This window comes from Limulus polyphemus, unplaced genomic scaffold (assembly GCF_000517525.1).
Source record: "Limulus polyphemus unplaced genomic scaffold, Limulus_polyphemus-2.1.2 Scaffold273, whole genome shotgun sequence".
In the NCBI taxonomy this organism is placed as follows: Eukaryota; Metazoa; Arthropoda; class Merostomata; order Xiphosura; family Limulidae; genus Limulus; species Limulus polyphemus.
In genome coordinates, this window is record NW_013665883.1 from 157,924 (window position 1) to 175,749 (window position 17,826).

At 33.1% G+C, this 17,826-nt stretch overlaps 1 protein-coding gene across 1 annotated transcript in view; it reads right to left on the reverse strand.

The window, feature by feature from the left end:
* Positions 1-17,826, reverse strand: part of LOC106456929 (cAMP and cAMP-inhibited cGMP 3',5'-cyclic phosphodiesterase 10A-like) — a 95,018-nt gene that overhangs the window by 9,316 nt on the left and 67,876 nt on the right. The window contains exons 20-23 of the mRNA XM_022382738.1: positions 12,571-12,692; positions 11,896-12,007; positions 8,850-8,930; positions 2,182-2,270 (exon numbers count right to left, since the gene is read on the reverse strand). Coding sequence (XP_022238446.1) covers positions 2,182-2,270; positions 8,850-8,930; positions 11,896-12,007; positions 12,571-12,692 — 404 coding nt within the window. The remainder of the gene's footprint in view (positions 1-2,181; positions 2,271-8,849; positions 8,931-11,895; positions 12,008-12,570; positions 12,693-17,826) is intronic.

The window sequence follows — 17,826 nt, forward strand, 5'->3', positions numbered from 1 at the left end:
TAATCAGTCACAAGAACATCGAATCTGAATCACTTGAAAAAAACACTGGGGTGCCTAACTTTTTTCCAGGTGTATATTATCTTTTTATTGGTTATAAATAGTCCAATAACAAATGCTGAGAGAGTTATTCAGATTTGTTAAAGACAGCATATTATAAGAGGGGCATGGCATGCGAGTTTCATAAAACCCACTAAAGGAAGAAGAACAAGCAATATCAGTTTTCATTTTAACTCAGGAATACCTAATTTATAAGGTGTAAGTCCTCAGAAACTAAGGGAATAAAATAGGTGTGGAAAAAATTCTAAAATGCACAATTTGGAGAAAAGAAGTGTCACGTGATACATAAAAGTGAATATTGAGAGTTTATTTAAATACTTTTTGAAATCAAGAAATTAAAACTTATATAATATTAAAATTCGAATTATAAACCACATTTTTATGGCAAGTTTATTGACATAAATCGATAAAAGTTGTTTAATTAAATTTTTAATGTAACCCTAAAAAGATTGAGACATGTGCACTTTGACCTACCTGTACTACAAGGTTAATAGACATTGGTCTGTATAACGTCTAGTAACCAAAACACTGTACTAAAAACAAACAGTTTTTCAAGTCAATCTTTAAAACACCCACCAGTATTCAACAGTTTTCTCTTTTTTAAGAATGATTTAACCTCTTCAGTCTTACTTATTTTATTTACAGCCCTGATGTACAAAAAGAGAGATATTTGTCAAGTAATAATTTCAAAAACTAAACAGCAAGGCAAGACATTAAAATACTCAAAAAACAGTTTAATCTCTATTGTATTATTGTATTTCATTAAAATATAATAAATGATTCATTATGAATGTTAATCAGTGTCTTCTGTCACTGTTAATGCTCAAGTTAGCCAATTTTGAGTTTATTATGAAAGTATATTAATAGTGCAACATCAATATGCAATAATTTTACTTTGAAAGTACAGTAATATTGCAGGAATTTTAGTTAAACAGTATACCAATAAATTGTACTAGACAGTGTAGTAAATATACTACAAAACTATAATAATTTCACTGCAATACAAGAACAAACATACTACAGTATTTTTACAATAAAATAGTGACACCTAAGTAATTTTACAATAAAATAGTAACACCTAAGTAATTTTATTATAAAAGCTGAATTACGTTTTCTATAAAAACAACGATAATACTACAGTAAGTTTAATATAAAAATAGTAGTAACACTGTACTAATTTTTCTATAAAACTAAAGTAATTTTACTAAGAAAGTACACTGATATTACTGTTTTCTATGAAACAATATCTAAGTAATTTAACTATAAAAGTGCTGTAAATACACTAAAATTATAGTAACTTCTTTGTAAGAAAAAAGACAAAAATTATACAATAAAGATTCCAATTTTTTATAGCAATACTACAGGACTTTTTCATAAGGGTAATAATATACTATACTTACAAGTTCAATTCTTCACAATCACATTCTATTCAAATCATTACAATATAAAAATAATCTAATAATTAAATTAATGCCCCTAAGACACTTTAAAGTAATGAACATAATCTTCTAATTTTATACCACTGAGTATAGCATTATAACATTATAAACCAAAAAGAAATGTCATAAACTACATGTAATTATAAACCATTGAGTATAACTCAATTTTTCATTCATTTACAATATGTACTTATGTCAAACAATTATGTAATGATTAATATCACTAAGCAAAATATACTAACTTCAAACCTTTGAGTATATTAAATAATTTTAGACAACTGAACAGCATTCTTTTTAAACCAGTATGGAAAATGATATATGAACTAATTACAATCACATTACATTAAACAACTTTACTATGAACCTTTCACTATTCACACTCAAGTAAAATATCTAGAAAATTAAAAACTTACTTTCATCATTCAAAATACAGAGTTATTATTAGGTATTAAAAATTTAAACTTACTTTGACCATGAACAATATAATTTTAAATCAGTAAGTACAAATAACTGTACTAAGGGTTTAATATTAAAAAAAGGCACATACTCATTCATAATGCACATTTACTTTTAAACCAGTTGGGTAAACAACTTCATTAAAATCTTTCTGAATTGGTGTACATAATTATTTTAAACCAAGAAACAGGTGAACTTTGGAAATCACTGATTCATTATATGGACTTACTTTATACCATTTCGTAATACTTCAGTCTTATGTAGACAGTTAACCAAAGTCTCATAAAGAGGAAGGCACATTCCTTCTAGGAAAAAAATCTGAAATAATAAAACATTTCCAACTAACCACAAAATTCATGTTTATACACACATCCTGAATGCATTATTTGCCTATGTAGTAACTGCAGTTGTTAATAAGTGCCTTAACCAATGGACAAGAAGTCAGTAACATGGACTAACCCTGTATCTGTGAAGTTGTACATAATAATGTTTACTATAACTATAAAAAAGTGTATCTTTACAAACTTTGGAAGGCTTTTAGGCATTACTGCCAACTCATCAAGTCCAGCTCTAGTCACAACATTACAAATATATATATATATATTATTGCTATTGAAAAATCCCAAAGAGTGGCTAGAATAATATTTGTAATTAAATGTATATCATGCAAAGACAAGTTAAAACAATTTAATCATTTTAGTCTGAAACCAAAAAAGGCTTTTTTAAGATTTAAACGAAGCATTTATTTATAGAAAGAGTTGTGAATGTATGAAACAAACTGCTAAACTGATCCTTAGTAAATATTATTAGTGAGTTAAATGTAGAAAAAAAATCATATTTAAAAAAAGTCTCTAATACAGATTTATCTGTGAAGTTATGAATCTTTTACTGAGATAGTCTGAGTGAAAGATGATTTTAATGCTAAAAATAAAAAGAGTTCTTTTCATTTTAAGATTTTCATATTTCACTTACATAACCTCTTGGATCTCCTAAATGAATATCAAATTTTTCTGTGGTAAAGCTTTATATTTTATCTTTTATTTCTCAACCCTTACATAACTGTAGCATTATAATTAATGTATAGTGAAATGAAAAATCTGAAATAGAATCAGTAATAATTTTTTCCCCACAATGGCTGTAGATTGTAACAGACTATTATAATTATTTATCTTAACAGTCCCAGCTCTTAACTTTTTTCACATCTGCTTTCTTTTAATTTTATGTTTTTTTAACTATCACAGAGGTAGAGCTTAGGGTAAATAAATGATCAGGTTACAGTCATGTGCTTACCTTGAGCCTAAATAGATTCCCAATCAACTGATCCCATGATATTTCACCTAAGTTCTCTTACCTAAGAAGTTTCTAATTTCTACATTTTAGTTACTTATTTAAAATATATAAACAACAAATAAAAAATATATGTAAATACTAGCAATTTAACACTTGTGTCTAAGTTGAGACCTTTCTGTGCTTGGATGCCATAGGTTCAGTAAGCCTACTTTTTCTCACTATGTTGGTTATCCAAAAAATAGTTAATGTAGTTTTCTGATATGCACTTTAGAACACAAAAGTACATCAAAAATTAGAATAGAATGTTCAAAAACTATTATGAGATTTCCATGCCACTAGCCTTCAGCTAACTCCCACCAAAATTCAACTGAGCACCCACACACAAGTGGTTGGTGAGTCAAGAAATGTAGCATGGTCAGGGTGTGATCAGACTGTACTGTGTGTGTCTCAAACAGACTGAGATGGGGGCAACGAATCCATCTTACTGCATGAAGAGGGCACACTAGCTGTTGAAGGGGTGACCCGTAATATACAGACAATGTCACCACTGCCCTACTTCCCACTGGTGAGGAACTATCCAAGGTCCACCATCCCAGTGGTTAGGAACTGGTAAGTGGCAAGGGTCTTGCATGCTCCACTTGATGAATGGGGGAGATTTCAGAGAAAAGTCTGGATCCCAATGAATGCCTGCTGGAAAAGACTTTTACTGGAGGCAGTGCAATGGTTTACTGCAAAATCCTATTTTGAAAAGCCAGTAAGTGTGAACCAAAGAAGTAGGCAGTCATTTCCTTGATGCCAATTTTTTTCATGATAGTCCATGGAATGGTATGGTCTGGATCAGGCAATAGAGCAAGTTTAATACCATGAGGATATCTCTAATGGTTTTGAAGAACACCCTATCATGATATTGGTAAAGCCAGACAGTGGGAGACAAACATGTGTGGGTTCATCCACACACCAGCCTGAATGATCTTGTTCAAGGGTTAATGAAAATGAGGTGCAAGGGAATAAGTTAGGTGATGAATTTGATATGACAAAATGAGAAAAAGTCTATGAGAATAAAAGAATACATCAACTGGAGGAGTTGGCAGACTTATCCAGGAAGAGTAGGAGGTGATAGGCTTTTGAACAAAGAGGTGTCCCAAAGTAAAAAATGATCCAGGTCTTAACAAGCATAGACATGACAAAAGATGGAAGGGGGATAGAAGAGAAAGAACAATCACCTTCCTGAGAAAGAAAAGCTCAGTCTAGTAGAGGAGTAAATAAGAATGTGGGAAACATTGATGGCCTGTACATTCAAACAATGGCAACAATAGATGAGAAGGTTTGGTTTGTTTTTAATTTTGTCCAAAATTACATGGGGGCTATCTGCACTAGCCATACCTAATTTAGCAATGAAAGCCTAGAGGAAAGGCAGCTTGACATCACCACCCACCACCAACTCTTGAGCTACTCTTTTACCAATGAATAGAGGGATTGACTGAAACATTATAATGCCCCCACAGCTGAAAGGGAAAGCTGTGGGATGGAGGGATGGGGAATCAAAATTGCGACTCTCAGATTGCAAGTCAAATGCCACCTAGCCATGCCAGGCCTAGGCAAGAAGGAGAAGGAAGTAGATATTTAGAAAATTATGGTATAAAGAACAAGAAGCCAATGGACCAAACAGAACATGTGTGATAGTGTGTAGAACCACATTAAGGTCCCAGTCAGGCATGGGAGTTAGATGAAGGGGTCAATGAAGAAGGAAGGATAGGAACAAAGTGGAAAGAATAGAGGAAGAAAACATTTCGTGATTACAGGAAAGAAAATATGTAGTTGACAAAGCAGCCCAATAACCAGATATGATAGAGATTGACATTCCATGGTCCAAAGACAATGTGAAAAAGGCCAAAAGGCAGACTACAGTAAGACAGCCCAGAGGAAATAGTGACAGATGGCTCAATGTTGAAAAAATTGCCACTTCCATTGACAGATGGACAAAAGGAATGGGAAAAGAAAAAGGTTGCACATTCAGAGTCTGACTTTAGGGCAATGTCTGGACAAATCTCACATGTGAAGATTAAGCTACAACACATTTGGGTGAAAAATAGGTGTGTCAGGTTGGAGCAAGAGAAATGATGAGCAGAGGAAGAGGAGGCCTGGATTCCAGTTGACGAAGCAGAGAAAACCAGGGTTGTGCTAGCCACGGAGGTACCACCAAGAAGACATAATAAAGAGTGTTGCATATCATGGTGAGGACATAAGGGAGGAGACAAAGAGAAGGATATCAGAAAAAGATGAGACCAGTTCTGGCTGACAGCATTAACTGTCAGAGCCAAAGAATGAGGAACTGGGAACAAGAGAAGTGTAAGTTTCTTGTCGAGAGGAGTGACAAAGACATCGATGAAGGGCATGCCCAAATGAGAGCAAACCCAACAAAACATCTGAAGGTGGAGAGACCACTCTGTGGGTAGAATCCAGTCTGGCCAAGAAAAGTAATCTGCTACTAGGTTCAGAGCCCCTGGCATATGACAAGCCATGAGACATACTTGATTGGAATGAGCCCAAAATAGTAGGTCCAATGCAAAGAAGCAAAGAGTCCTGAAACAGCTACCTCCCTGATGATTCATATAAGAAATGACCACAGAACTGTCAAAATTGATCATGACCAACTGATCGATGAGAAGAGGTAGTAAATGAGAACATGCATGATGAACAGTGTCAAGTTTGAGTATGTTTATATGGAATGAATGATCCTATGGAGACCACATAAACAAACTCATATCATTGTTCAAAGATGCACCCCAGCCAACAGAAATCAATCCACCAAGACAAGTCCTTAAGAAGAGAATAGAGGCTCACAAGCCAGAGTTCTTAAATGCAAAAGAACCTTGTGCATACAGGTGATGAAGTGAAGGTTGAGCCCAATAGAAATGAAGAGTTTAAAAATATGCCCAAATGAACCAAGTATTGGGTAGGCATGAGAAAAGATTTGGAATGCTTGACTAGCCAGTCTAGTTGAACAGCATCTTGCAGACGAAGGGATATGTGAGGGAAGGAGTCTTCCCAAGAAGGGGTGAAGGGAGGCCAATTGTCCACACAATAATGGAACCTCAGCACCAATTTGTAAGTATGGTGGGAGATGTCCCCATGACTCGATTAAAAATGTAAGGAGCAGACACAATGTCAAAATAAACAGCATGAAACTGGAAAACTCGATTCTGATGAACAAAATGTTTGGAGGATGGGGCAATCAGAATATGTAAAAACGTCCAATACGTCAACCTTGGTCATCCACAGACTGGGTGAAAATGGCTACCAGAGAGAGAAACTCTCTCTCTCTCGAACTGTGGAACACCCAGAAATTGGTTGAGAGACAATAGGTTGATAAACAGGCACCAGTCCCTGGACCACAAAGAGACAAGTGCAATAGTTCAGAGTAAGAGATTAAAGAAATCCAAGACTGCATCCTCGAGACACTGAAGATAAACAGGTTCAGAGGAAGGAGGAAAGGAAATGGGTAAAGGGGTGGAAGAGAAGAGAAGTGGAGAGATAGACATTGGATGAGAACAGGAAGAACCCATCTGTCAGCTGAAAATGGAGACCAAAGACTGCCAAAGTGAGACAGATGGGCACCCACTGGGCCAGATCCAATAGGATGGCCACAACATTGGTGTTCAGAAGTGCAAGGACAGGAAGAAGATTAGAAAGCTGGAATGGAAGGAGAGATGTAGATTGAGCAGCCATTGGAACAGGAACAGAAGGGTAAGGTTGAAAAAGACATGAAATTAAGGAAGAAAACAAGAAATGATGCCTGGCCACCTTGGGCTGGGTCTCCAGGGAGTCAGGAACACCCCTAAAGCCCTCTGAGTAAAGACAGGTGAACATCAGTAGGAAGAGCATCATCTCAACCCAACAAGTCCCAACAGCAGAGTAAGCAAGTAATAAACGATAAAGCAGAAGATGTAGTACAGGCTAAAGTGATTAAAATAAAAGAACAAACATTTTCAGAAAACCATTCTACACCACAATGATGTGCTTCAGAAATAATGTGAAGGGATAAAAGGTAATGTAGGAGAGTGGTACGAAAGAGACAAAAGTATGAAAACTGGGCACTAGAAAGTGAAGTAGAAGTTAAGGAATCTGCCTCCCCCACTCCAAAGTAGGTGAAAGAGATTACAAAGACTGGGAATCAAGGAAAGGAAATGAAGAATGGTTGTAAGCCAGAATGAAAGAGACAAGTAGGAGAGGAGGACCAGACATGTGAGTATGGGTGTGCAGTTTTTCAAAAAAAAACAAGTCTGCACAAACCATAATATCAGGTGAAGGGAGAAGACAAAGTAATCTTGAGAATGGGTTTCATGTTGTAAAGAATAGGAGGAGTCGAAAGTCACTGGAGAAAGGGAAAGAAAATAACATACCTGTAAAATCATATATAGAAAGAGATTAGAAGTTTGAGGGTTTTCTTCCACAGATAAAGCAGTATCTAGAACAAACCCTGGTAGAAGAAAAAGGTGGTCAAACCCATCGTCATCCTCATCACATTCAAACTGAGGAGTAGGAATGTCAGCCAAATGAATGGGAGGAGGAGGCCCAGTGTGCATGAGGAAACCAGCAACACATTAAACAATGTCTGTCACATTCTCTTCAGACGAACATCCAATAGCCACAGTAGATACAGATCCCATGTAAAATCGTCACTATCACAGAAAGAAGTAAAAGTTACCATCACTTGAGAATTCATAATAGGTATGCAAAAAATTATTTTTCTTGTTTATTTTAATAATAAAAGAAATCAGTTAAACTTGAACAAAACTTAAATTTTGTTAGTTATCGCAAATCTCACATAATTAACAATATGTTTAAAAAATACATCTGTTCAAGACAATGCTGAGGAAAGAATGAAGTTATTTTGAGTGCAAGTGGTTAGGGAAGTTACAGAGCAAGGAGGTTACATCACCCTCCTATTGATGGAGGGCTATTGTCACATGATGATGTCATTGTGCAATAGCACAGTTCACAATAAACACGTGATTCTTAGGTGGGAGTTAGTTTAAGGCTAGTGGCATCCAAATCTTATAGACAAATGCACATGGGTTCAAGCTATTCTGTGTGAAACTGGGAGATATCATCTTGGAATTGTAAACTACATTTTGATACTACATATACTGGCATACACTGATAATAAATTTGCTCAAATGAATTTTGAATGTAACTCTCTACATCCACACATTGACCTTGTCATATACACAGGGCTGTATAAGATAACTAGTGGGTTAACTCATTAGTTCACCTGATAATTTTTTGTCATGCAACAGATCTTGAGTTCAATCCTGAGTACAGGATATGCAAAGATAGGATTATTTCACTTATAAAGTTTTTCTTTTGATGTTTTATTGCAATATCAGTGAAGTTTTTTAACACTTCTCATTAGGTTACTCTCAGAAATGAAAGGAGTAATAAAGTTAAACACTTATCTATTTCCTTTCATTCCTGTATATTTTATTGTAATGTATGTTTTTTAAAATAATCTTTAAAAACAAAAACATTTATTCTACATCATACTCGAGTGATGTTCAAAATGTAACATGTATACATTGAAAATTGAAATTTAGTTTTTTTTACCTGATCTTCTGGTATTTTGTCAATTCGATCACGATCCATCATAGGAAGAGGTTTGCATCCCATCTGTTTTTCTTTATCTCCCTACCAATAAGCAACATCACATCCAATGAATGTTTTAAGAATTTATGAGATTTAGAAGAGTGAAAATTTATTACTAAATGGTTGAACGACTGTGTAATAACGAAGTGATTTAACCAAAAGGATTTAAATTTTATTTTTTGCTTCAACTAGATATCTACAACCTCCAACATACTTATGTGTACTTGTAAAAAACAAAACAGTTACGTACAAGATCTTACTAAAAAAGTGACTAAATGACAATTATGTAAGTTCACATATTTTGGCAGAGTATAAGTATCATCATGAATAACAGTTTTTAATGGAATGGTTTGTACTTTAAAACTTTGGGAGAATATTATTTCATTTCCCATATCCATTATTATTAATACTGTGGTATCTGTCCTTGTATATTAAGAGTTCTAATTACATATTATTTACAAGTTATTATTTATTTTTATTTTTTTCACCCACCCTGTATATTACAAATTCTGCAATTACTATTCATTTGCTTTGTTTGTTTGTTTATTTTAGAGCACTATGTCCACTGCTGGGAATCAGACCCCAAATTTTTGCATTGTAAGTCTGTAGACTTACTGCTGTCCTACTGGGGACTATTCATATGCAACAGTTTGTAATACAAATTATCATATGATACTGTCAACTAAAAGCAAACGTTATATCTTTCTACTATATTAATTTCATGATATCTAAAAGACTACTACTGCTCACATTTTTGTTTTTACATAGCTTGAAATTTTATAATTTCAAATAAATTATGCTCATGCTCACTGGTAACAAGTTGATTTCTGAGTTACTTGGCTAAATTCCTAAAAAAGAAAGTCTGAGAACATAATACTAATATGTCATACGACCTATATAAATACATATAATATGTACTACAAATATAAGAAAACATGCTATATAATCATATTATGTTTTGGTTGCTTGATGAATTAAATTTTAAAGTTCTTCAAAATAAATGCTAAAAATTATAAAAATAACAGTTGAAATACTTAAATATGCAGGTTATTTTTCATTGCTGTTTTGTTACATTTTGTATTATCAATGCAAAAAATACATAAACTACTTGTTTGGTACATGTAAATGTTTTTTTTAATGCTATGCATTGTGCTATTATACATTATAAAATTTTGTGGTTACAGATAGAACCTAGTCTGATCTGTCCACTGAAGTCCCTTCCAATTAAATGATTTTTGAAACTGAAGTATCAAGTTGTTTTTTATACTATCACACCTAAAACGCTTTTTTTTTATTTCCAAAGAAAAACAAAAGACCATATAGTCCTCAAAGGCTGTCCTTGGAAAAAGTAAAAATTTACAATTATTATTTTCAGGGAATCATTGATTATCTTATTTAAATCCAGATGTCTTATATTGAAGACTAGAATACTACAAGTCAGGAACAAAATTAGTATCTTCTCTAAAAACATAAGAGAAAACACTTAAAAGCTCAGCCATTTCATAATCTTCATTTTATATCTTAGTAAAATTAGTAGTGCTATTACAGGATGCACTCACTTTCATCCGTATTTGCAAAATGTATACCCAACCATTCTTAGATTATGGTTGTATTGTTCCCTTTCTAGGCATAATATATTTTAAAAAACTGCAGATTCAACAAAACTGTGCCATTCACACCACAATCCACCTCTGAAAACCTGGTAATCTCCACAAAATCTCTACTTTTCCACCATTTAAAAAAATGTCTTTCTCCCTAGCTCTTTACTTCACTTTGATTAAGCAGCCAAGCAAAATCCTCTCTCACTGCTGAATTTTGTTTCTTGGCCTGCACAAAGTCTATATTCCTGAAAGAGATATAATCCTCCTCCAAAAATCTTAAGCCCTCAAATGATTTCTTTCTTTTGTTGTTTACACTACCTCTTGTTCATGAAATTGATCTTCCACATCTAAATCAAATGCTGGGTGAAAAGAGTTTTCTGTTCTTAAAACTCATGGTTTATACATAAATACCTACCATGCAGTTTAGCCCCTTTTTCAACAAAAAATCAGCAACTTTTAAGGGTCCAATCCCCATTTTAATATTTTGCTTACCTTTAATACATTTAAAAAAAATCCTTTTTTCTCAGATTTAAAATTATCAGCCTACCACTTCTCTTAAGCCCTTAAAAAAAGATTACTTAATTTTTTTAATCCCATCCCTAGCTTTTCCATAGTTCTGTAAATATTCAATCCTGTCAGTCATTTTAAACTTATTTAACTAATGGTATTTATGCCTGATTTTCTCCTTTGTACCTTTAGTATGCCAATTAGGTTTGATCTTTTCAGGAACATACCTATTCTTTTTCTGTACTAAAGCAGATAAAGACATCTTTCTGCACTGGTGTTACTCTCAAAAGAGAAGGAGAGATTCTCAAATCTGCAGAAAAAGAAAGCTAACAACATTTACCATTCAGTGATAGAAATCTTTGTCCAGAAAGACAGACTTCATTTATAAATGAGTATGTAAGTAAAATTTAACCTTTCATATTTATTATCATTATCACTGCTGTTTTCCATGTGTAATACAACTTTCTACTCGTAACTATTTCTGAAATGCAAATGTGCAATGCAAACTATTATTTTGGTATTTCACTGATTTGTGTTGTGCAAGTTTACCATTGAGCTTAAAAGGAATTGAATATGACAATGGGGAATGCTTAAAAATGGTCAGTATTAAAGCATAATTTTCTTTATACATATTTGAAATTGTAATTTGTCTTGTAGCTGATGGTTTAGCTATTACGTTTGTATTTATTCTTTATCATGTGGTGCTGTGATTACCAACTGAAATAGCTAGTTCTTTATAGTTTTACACAACATATACTGTTTACTAAGTCACTACTTCAACAGCTATTAATATTATTTTTGATGTCATTACTTTCCAAATACCAGTTCAATATGACCACAAATTCTCAATTTTTTTAAATTTACATTATTATATGGAGTTTTGTTCTTCAAGTACATACCTGGGTATAGAATTCTTCAAGAATTGAAGGTAAAATTCTTTGGTAATCCTCCCAGACTTTGCAGTTTGAAGCCAAATCACAGCAGGTCATCATCACTGGTATTAGAGTATTTCTACATATTACCATGTATGTGTAAGAATTACTTGAACAGATAAAGCTTTTATAATAACCACTGAAACCTACAGCTACAAGTTACACAAAGAACATTTTTAAAGAATGAACAAAAATTTGATAGGTTAAATTTTGGTATGGACACTTATTCTAATAAAGTGATGTAGCTCTCCAGCAGAATTTGATTTCTACTATTTTTTATCAATCAAACCAATACTATCATGGTAAGACATTAGTCCCACACTTATGGATTTTTATGCTTTGAAATACATCATTAAGGTTTAAAACAAACAAATGTGAATTTCAAAACTGATTTTTTTGTTTGTTTGCCAATAAAGAGCATTAGCTTTAGCATATATGAAACAGAAGATACTGTGATGGTTCTTGCTGGAAATCTAAAATATCCTTCTTATCCTTACATTCGTTTCAAGAAAATGCTCTTTGTTTATAGAGGTAACTTTTACGTGTAAGGAAAAGGTATATGTATTAAAAAAAACAGTTAGAAGCAACAGACAGATTAATTAAACTAGGAAAAACTCCTATGACAATTTTTTTAAGACTTACCTGCAGTCCTGCTTTGTCAAATCGAATGTTCCAGTATCCAACAATCGCTTTAGTTTATCATTGTGTTTCACATAAAATGCAAAATCAGTTCCTAATATTGCATCCTTGATAATATGAAGGATCTGAAAAAATATGTTGTTGTTAACAATAGAGAGTTCAAACAACAAAGCTTTTAAACATTCTTTTTGCATTACATTTCCAACACATTTAAGTAAGAAAAACAATGTTTGTGATCAAGTTTTCAGATTCTTATAATGTATGGTAGTTCTGTACATGTTTAACGAAAACAAAAATTGTTTTCTTCTATATTACAGTTATCCTGCAGTTACATCCATTTAATGAGTTCCAGTGTTTGTTACTAACTTGATAACCATGACTGAAAGCATTTCTAAATTTTTTGTCCCCTCCGGATGACCATAAAAAAACACTACTTTGACTCAAAAAAAATAACTAATTTTTATTTCGCATTCATCTTCATAAACGTTTCTTACTGCGTATTCACTTCCAACAGTAACACAATGAATAACAAATAATTACATCTGTTATGTAATCATAATATTATGTGATATTAATTATCATTATAAGTTCATCATCAACATACTTGAAGCTTCAAGAAACTTGAATGGATGTTTTCATCCATGCAAAGTCTAATTTGTATGAAAAACATTTGAAGTGAAGCCTATTCTAGAAGACACATATATGTTCTTATCTAGTTGTAAATGGTCTTTAACAACTGTTGCCACTTGGTTTGGTTTTACAAAAGGACTATACATTAAAACCAAACAAACTTCTTACATTCCACCACTATGAGCCCTAATTTGTTTATTTTCTTCACTCTTCCAAATAGCATTTATGAGCTGTGAATCATCAAAATTATTCTGCTGCAGTGTAAATAGTGAATCTTTTCTTCATGAAGTTCATGTTTTGATAAGTTAAAGAAATCCACTGTTTTTATATTTATATTTATAAGAATTTATATTTTCTTAAATGCAAAGCTGTGCCATGGAGACTTTCTGTGCTGTGTCCACTGCAAGGATAAGACCCTGAATTTTAGCAATTATAAATCCTCAAGTTTATTGCTGAGCCACCAGGGGGCAAGAAAATAATTAATATATGAGAATCTAAGAAAAGAAGTAAGTAGCAGTATTTTTTTATTTAAAAATAAACACATAACTCAAACTGAGATCAGTACTAGGAAGATGAATTTTACATTATTGAAAACTTACAAGATTGTTACAGTTTTTTTAAATATTACATATAAAAATATTGAGACTTCACAGCTTGAAAATGGGTTGGGGTGCTGTATGAATTTGGCTCATTCATAATTTTACTGCCTTCTAACTTGAACCACCAAACATTAGCACAAATCTGATGGAATAGACCACCATTACTGTTAAAGCTTCAGCAGTGTTCCATATATCTCTGAGTAGTTCAATAAGATTTAGGTTAAAGCTCTGGGCTAACCAAGGTAGACTCTAGACATAATTTGCTTCAAACTCTTACATGATAATTTGGTAAATTATACTGCAAAAAGACGTACGCTTTTTCTCTATATGATACTTTCAGTGCATACAGTGAAGCAATGTTCAGAATGTCAAAAATAATCCATTCATGACTCATAACTGCAACCAGTGGAAAACACCAATCCACATTTGATAGGCCAGTGTCACTCTTCAGAAGTTGGAATGACACACTCACATTCAAAATATTCTTTACCTTGCCAGTAAACCTAGACTCATTCATCAAAGCAGAAGTGAAAGAAGGATTTACCACTTGTCATGATAGTGTTTCATTATTATATAACTTACAGTATCACAGTTGAAACCTTTAGTAAGGTTATGTGTTCTGCATGTATCTAATGACATCATTGTAAACTGAATATTGAATGGCTGTAAACACATACTAAAGTGAATTATTACATAAAAGTTACAACAATAGAGGTTTGTACTAGTTTGAACCTCTGTCTGTGTATAATTCTTGGGATTGGGCAGGTCCATCTCAAGAGGTGACACAGACACTTGTAGAAGTTGGGGATCCACTCATTTGTAAATGTTACTTGGAACAATCATTAATTAGATAATATATAACCAAATGGCACAACTAGTCCAGTCAAACAAATGTTGGATCTCTGAAGGAAACAAGAGCATGAGTGACACAGCCCCTGCTTCAAATAAGATTTCAATGGTTATTGGTTTCATGAATGACCATATCCTATCATCAGATGTGAGTGTCATTCAGATAAATATTGTGACAAAATGCATCTTACTCCTTAGATGAGCTATAGCTATTTCAGCTAATTTAAATCAAAGGAACTGAGTTAAATCTGACTGCTAACTTGGCTGAGTGTAGTAGTCAGCTGGCACACAACATCATGGTGGAAGGTTCAGAAAATTGTGGAGTAGGCATCATGTGGTTTGTGCCCATAAAGATACATGGGTACAAAAATGAGTGCTTAGTAGGTAATGGAGCAGCCAGAACCTTACTCGACTATATCATGCATCAAGCATTCCATGGAAAGCAACTAATATGTACAGTGATCACCAAATTCATTTTGAAAAATAATGAATGAAGGTAATTCTCTCTGATATGGGTTCAGACACTTGTATCTTAAAGATGAATCTTCTACAGAAATTGTCAGTCACTTTTGCTTGGGAAACAGCAAAACTGTAGTTCTGCAGCAAAAACCATCCAGTGCCTGAAAACTGTGGTCTGCACATATGTACCTTGAAAAGGATGTAGAAACACCCTCTCAGGTACAAGTGGTAATCCATAGTTTTATGGATACAGTTTTGTATGCTAATGATGTGACAGAACTGATGCAAGAAACACACAGTTTTATGTCTGGTAAACTGGATGCACTTGGTGGAATGGTGATCTCCTCAGCACAATGTCTTGTAACAGTGTAATATGTAACAAAAGACATCCAGCTCTTTAGCTTCCAACTGGAATGATCATCAGTATGGTATCAGAAGCAGAAGTGAAACAATTTAGCTGAGTAGCTAGATTTGCTGCCACCTTATTATATCTGAGAACAAATGTGCAACTACTAGAGTACTGATAATTGAAACTGTGCATTCATAAAAGTGTAAATGGAGTTTCTTGACCACATAAGTTAGGAGAGATAGAGTATGCACTGATCCTGCAAACATTGGAGTGGCCCAAGACTGGTCCCTACTTCCTAATAAATAAGAAATCTGCAACTTTCTAGGTTTTGTGTATTATTAACAATGGTTTGTAGCCACTTTTTTCCAATACAGCTGCATCACTATCAACACTGGCCAAGGTTGACGTGTGGTTTGTGTGGGCATATCAAGATGTATTACAGTCCATGAAGTGCACCTTACTCAAAGTACTGGTATTGGCTTTTGGTTATCAAAATTGTTCATTCATCATATGTACAGGATGATATAGACATAGTAATTACATATGTAAAATGTATATTAACTTTTACTGTACGACAAAGAAAAGAGTGCTTGCACCTGTAGAATTTGTTGAACATTACTGTTATTATATGATACAAAATCAACATTTGAGTGAACCAAAAATATGTCATTGAAATGGCTAATGAATATAAAAAATTTGAAAGGTGTGACTGAACATTGGATAACAAGGCTGCAACTGTACAAAGAACAATACCATCTAGGTCATCACTATGAAATGCTGATGACTTATCTCTCTAGCTTGTGAGATCATTTCTGTTCATTGAACATTCAGATCCTGAATACCATAAGTGCTTAAAGCCATTGCAGCACCAGTGACGATGAACTATATGGGGAATACAATTCTACATTTGGATGGGCATCATGTATGACCAATTAGGAACTTTGGAAAAAGCAACTGGAGGACCCAGACCTATCATGAGTGCTATTTGCCATGTGCAAGATAACAAGTACCCATCACAAATTGACATATGTAGTAATGATGCACACAGGATGATGTGTTATTGTTATGAGCCAATGAACCACTGAAACGTGATAGCCAACATATGATGTAGTAGTAATGCCCATGGATCTAAGGCTGGAAGTGTTTTAAATTTTGCATAATGAATGGACTTAAGAGCTAATGCTGTAATAAGGATTGTTATGAGCTACAGCCAGTTAGTGATTAACAATTAATAAATGATTAGTTCTACATTAGCATACACAGTGATATTCCATTTGTTCAGCACCCTATTCACAGTACATATGGGTATGAGTAAAGAAGATGAAATTTCATAGACAAATAAATCACCAAAACTTCATATATAAACAACTCTCTTTGAAGGTACATGAATTTCTTTCTTGACTCCAATAGATTCCTGTAACAGCTGCTGAATTTATCAAGAGAGCATGGCATTATAGGTTTTATATGCAATTTCAGTGGAAACAGATCTATTACTAATGGAGTGTGTGTTAGTCAAGAACAGACAAGAGTTTCCTACTAATAATATACAGCTATGTTACAAATTATGTCCTGGAAACAAGTGTCAAATGTATTCAATTAATAGAATAAGTAATATGAAGAAAATTAAGTTCAGGCTTGGGTGCAAGTAACAGTTTCATCAAAGAAAAGAAAAGGGATAAAGGTTTTCATAGTAAGTTCAGATAGCATAATTCTGTAATATTTACATAATGTAAACAAGTTTCATATATTTTGATCAAGTATTAAGTTGATAAAAACATTAATTAATTACATATTACAAACTATAATGGACCTAGAAATAAACAGTGAAATACAATCTCAAATAAATGTTTGGTTTTAATAATAATTCTTTGCCTAAAATGTTTTCAACTAAGTAAACAAAATGCCAAATTAAGCATAAAAGTTTTAAAATAAAATGGTCTTTCAAGATAGAAAGTTAAAATCGTTATTTTCAAGATATTAATGATAAAACTTGAATTTCAGTTTTAACTTCTTGTTTTTAAAGTATTTTTTTGCTGCTTTTTAAACTATTTTAGTCTTTTAGTGTTATTATAAAAACCAAGTGAAAATGTATCTTCTGAAAATAAACATGTGATAAACTAAACAAAATAGCTGTTACGAACAATACAATGCTTATCAGCAAATTACAACATAAAACAAATCATACCATAACTCTGTTTACAGATGAAAGTAATTATTTTTACTCAATAGATAAAACAAGTATTACAATTTTGGTCTAAGATTTGGTAGTAACGTTTTCTATGAAAAGAATAAAAAATATAATATTGTTGCGTCAGCGAGGTCACGTGACTAGTGTCACGCCACCTCTCGAACCTTCGGGAATAGTCGGGAGAT